This window comes from Benincasa hispida, unplaced genomic scaffold (genome assembly GCF_027475165.1).
Source record: "Benincasa hispida cultivar pf3 unplaced genomic scaffold, pf3_genome.v1.1 HicScf1848, whole genome shotgun sequence".
Classification (NCBI taxonomy): Eukaryota; Viridiplantae; Streptophyta; class Magnoliopsida; order Cucurbitales; family Cucurbitaceae; genus Benincasa; species Benincasa hispida.
The window spans coordinates 689,222-691,527 of NW_028326240.1; the positions used below are offsets into that span (position 1 = coordinate 689,222).

At 38.6% G+C, this 2,306-nt stretch overlaps 1 protein-coding gene across 1 annotated transcript; it reads left to right on the top strand.

The window, feature by feature from the left end:
- The first annotated feature begins 228 nt into the window (after positions 1–228).
- Positions 229–1,589, top strand: LOC120089130 (uncharacterized). Its single transcript, XM_090309515.1, has one exon. The coding sequence runs from the start codon at positions 547–549 to the stop codon at positions 1,372–1,374; it is 828 nt and encodes a 275-aa protein (XP_090165641.1). The 5' UTR covers positions 229–546; the 3' UTR covers positions 1,375–1,589.
- Positions 1,590–2,306: the final 717 nt, after the last annotated feature.

A 2,306-nucleotide genomic window follows, 5' to 3' on the forward strand; every position in this document is an offset into this window, starting at 1 on the left:
AGTTGTAGCATTTTGAAACTAGGGAACTAAATTGAAACCAAATGACTAAAGACCTAACTTTGTAAAATATAAGGATTAAATAGAGACTAGACCAAAAATTAGAGATAAAAAATGTAATTTTTAAAAAAGAAATAAAAATTTTACGATTCAACAATTTGGACGCAGAAAGATAAGTGTTGTTAGATAGTAATTGGAATATAAATAAATAGAAAATGGATAGCGTATTAAGAACATTTGACTTGGAAAATCCTCATTTACTATGTTATTTTAAATTCTTATTGAAACTTTCAACATTATCAGTCGTTACTAATCATCTTCAATTATTTATTGCATTATTTCACATCATTTACTTTTTCATTGATCATTCAAACATTCAACCGATTAATCTAATGCAATGCAAAAGTAATCTTCCCCAAACAGAAATCCAGAGACCTTCCATGATCACAAGAACTCTCTTCAGTCTTCAACATACAGGAAGAAGAATATTACCATCCAAATCTCACCAGAATGAGCTTCCCTACAGGCTAAACTTACCTTACCGATGAAATGAAAATCTCTTCCATTACCGCCGATCAGAGCCACGGCTACAATAGTTCCGATCAACAAGTTGCAAAGGAGATCGATTCTGATGGAGATGAATCCATGCGGTTATCTTTAGATTCTGAGAGCCGCTGGAGTCTTCTGAACTCATTCCCTGCTTTCTTTCTGTCCTTGCTGAATCTTGAGAGCGAAGATTCGAAGCTGACTCCAGATGGAGAGTTCGATTTCGATTGGTTTCAGTCTAATTTTCCGAGTCCGTCATTCCGGAGCGGTTACGATTTCGAAGTGAAATTAACAGGATTTGTAGCAATCGAAGAAGCTGATCGCGACGGACCGTTGTTCTGGCCGCTCGAACATGAAACTGAATGGAAATCGATGGAAGATTGGGACTGGTTTGCGATTTCACCGCGGAAGAAGGATTTGAAATCTTCTGCTCTGACTCTGAACTCGACCGGATTGCGATTTCACGAACAGAAGATAACTCTGAATCAAGCGCCGAAGAGGAGGCTCGCGTTCAACTCGAGATCGGTGGTGTCGGAGATGATGGAGTTGATGCATAGGCGTGATACGAAAGCTAGTGTTCCGAGGATCGGTGCTGTTCCTTCGAGATTCAATAAGGGAACGAGGAATCCTGCCGGAAAACGTTCTGATGAGAAATTAATCGCAGTGGATAGAGATTTTGTGGAGGACTTGGCGGCGCGTGAAGAAGTTCCGATCGAAACGTTGTTAGGGCTTCATGAATTCGATGGCCGCGAGGGATTCAGTTCAGAGTTCGATGACGTTGTGTTATCACTCGATGCAGATAAAACCTTTAATTCGCTTGCCATGGTATAAACTATTGAAAGAATATATATGTGGTTATTTTTCCTTTTATTATAAGGATAATAATATTGTATAGTTGGTTAGGATTTCTGTAATTTCTCATCCTCTCTCATTGCTACACGTGGCATGTATTTTTCTATTTAGGTTTGGCCCTTGGCCTTCTCTTTGTATGTGAAAAATATTGCATTCTGTCAATGAATTAATTCCCTTTATGGTATCAAAGCCAACGACTCTTAAGTTTCTTCTTTCATGGCTTCAGACGATGGTCCATCGTCTTCTTTTGAACAAAGTGTTACTCCGTTGAGCTCTCTGTCTACACTTATGGCTACGATGGTGGAAATTTCCACTCGTTCTCTTCCAGTGGAGTCTATCACGGTTACTATTTCGATTCATAAGCTACGATTACCAGATGTTTGACCTCCTCTGGTTCGACCTCTTTCTTCATAAACTTATCCACCAGTTTATCCTACCTATGTTTAGGCCTTCAGTGTTTGTTCCGACTACCCTCTACCCTAATAATATAGGGTACTCTCCTAATCATAAATTTTATCCTCCAGGGTATCAGACTTTTACACCTCCACCTAATTTTCCAAACATCCCACATCTATCCTCAGCGGCTTCACCTTACTTTCAACCCAATCCTTACCCTACCTTGTCTTAGCCTTTAACTGTCAAAATTAATGATAATAACTTCCTTCTTTGGAAGAATCAACTGTTCAACGCAGTTTTCGCTAATGGCCTTAAAGGAATTTTCTATGGCATGGTGACTACTCTACCTAAGTTCTTGGACCCGCAATAGGTGCAGCTAAATCCTGATTTTCTAGTATGGGAAAGGTATAATCGTTTTATTATGTATTGGATTTATTTATCATTGTTTGAAGAAAAAAGGGTGAAATTATGAATTTGGAAACTGCTAATGCTATTTGGGAGTCTTTAAAATGTAC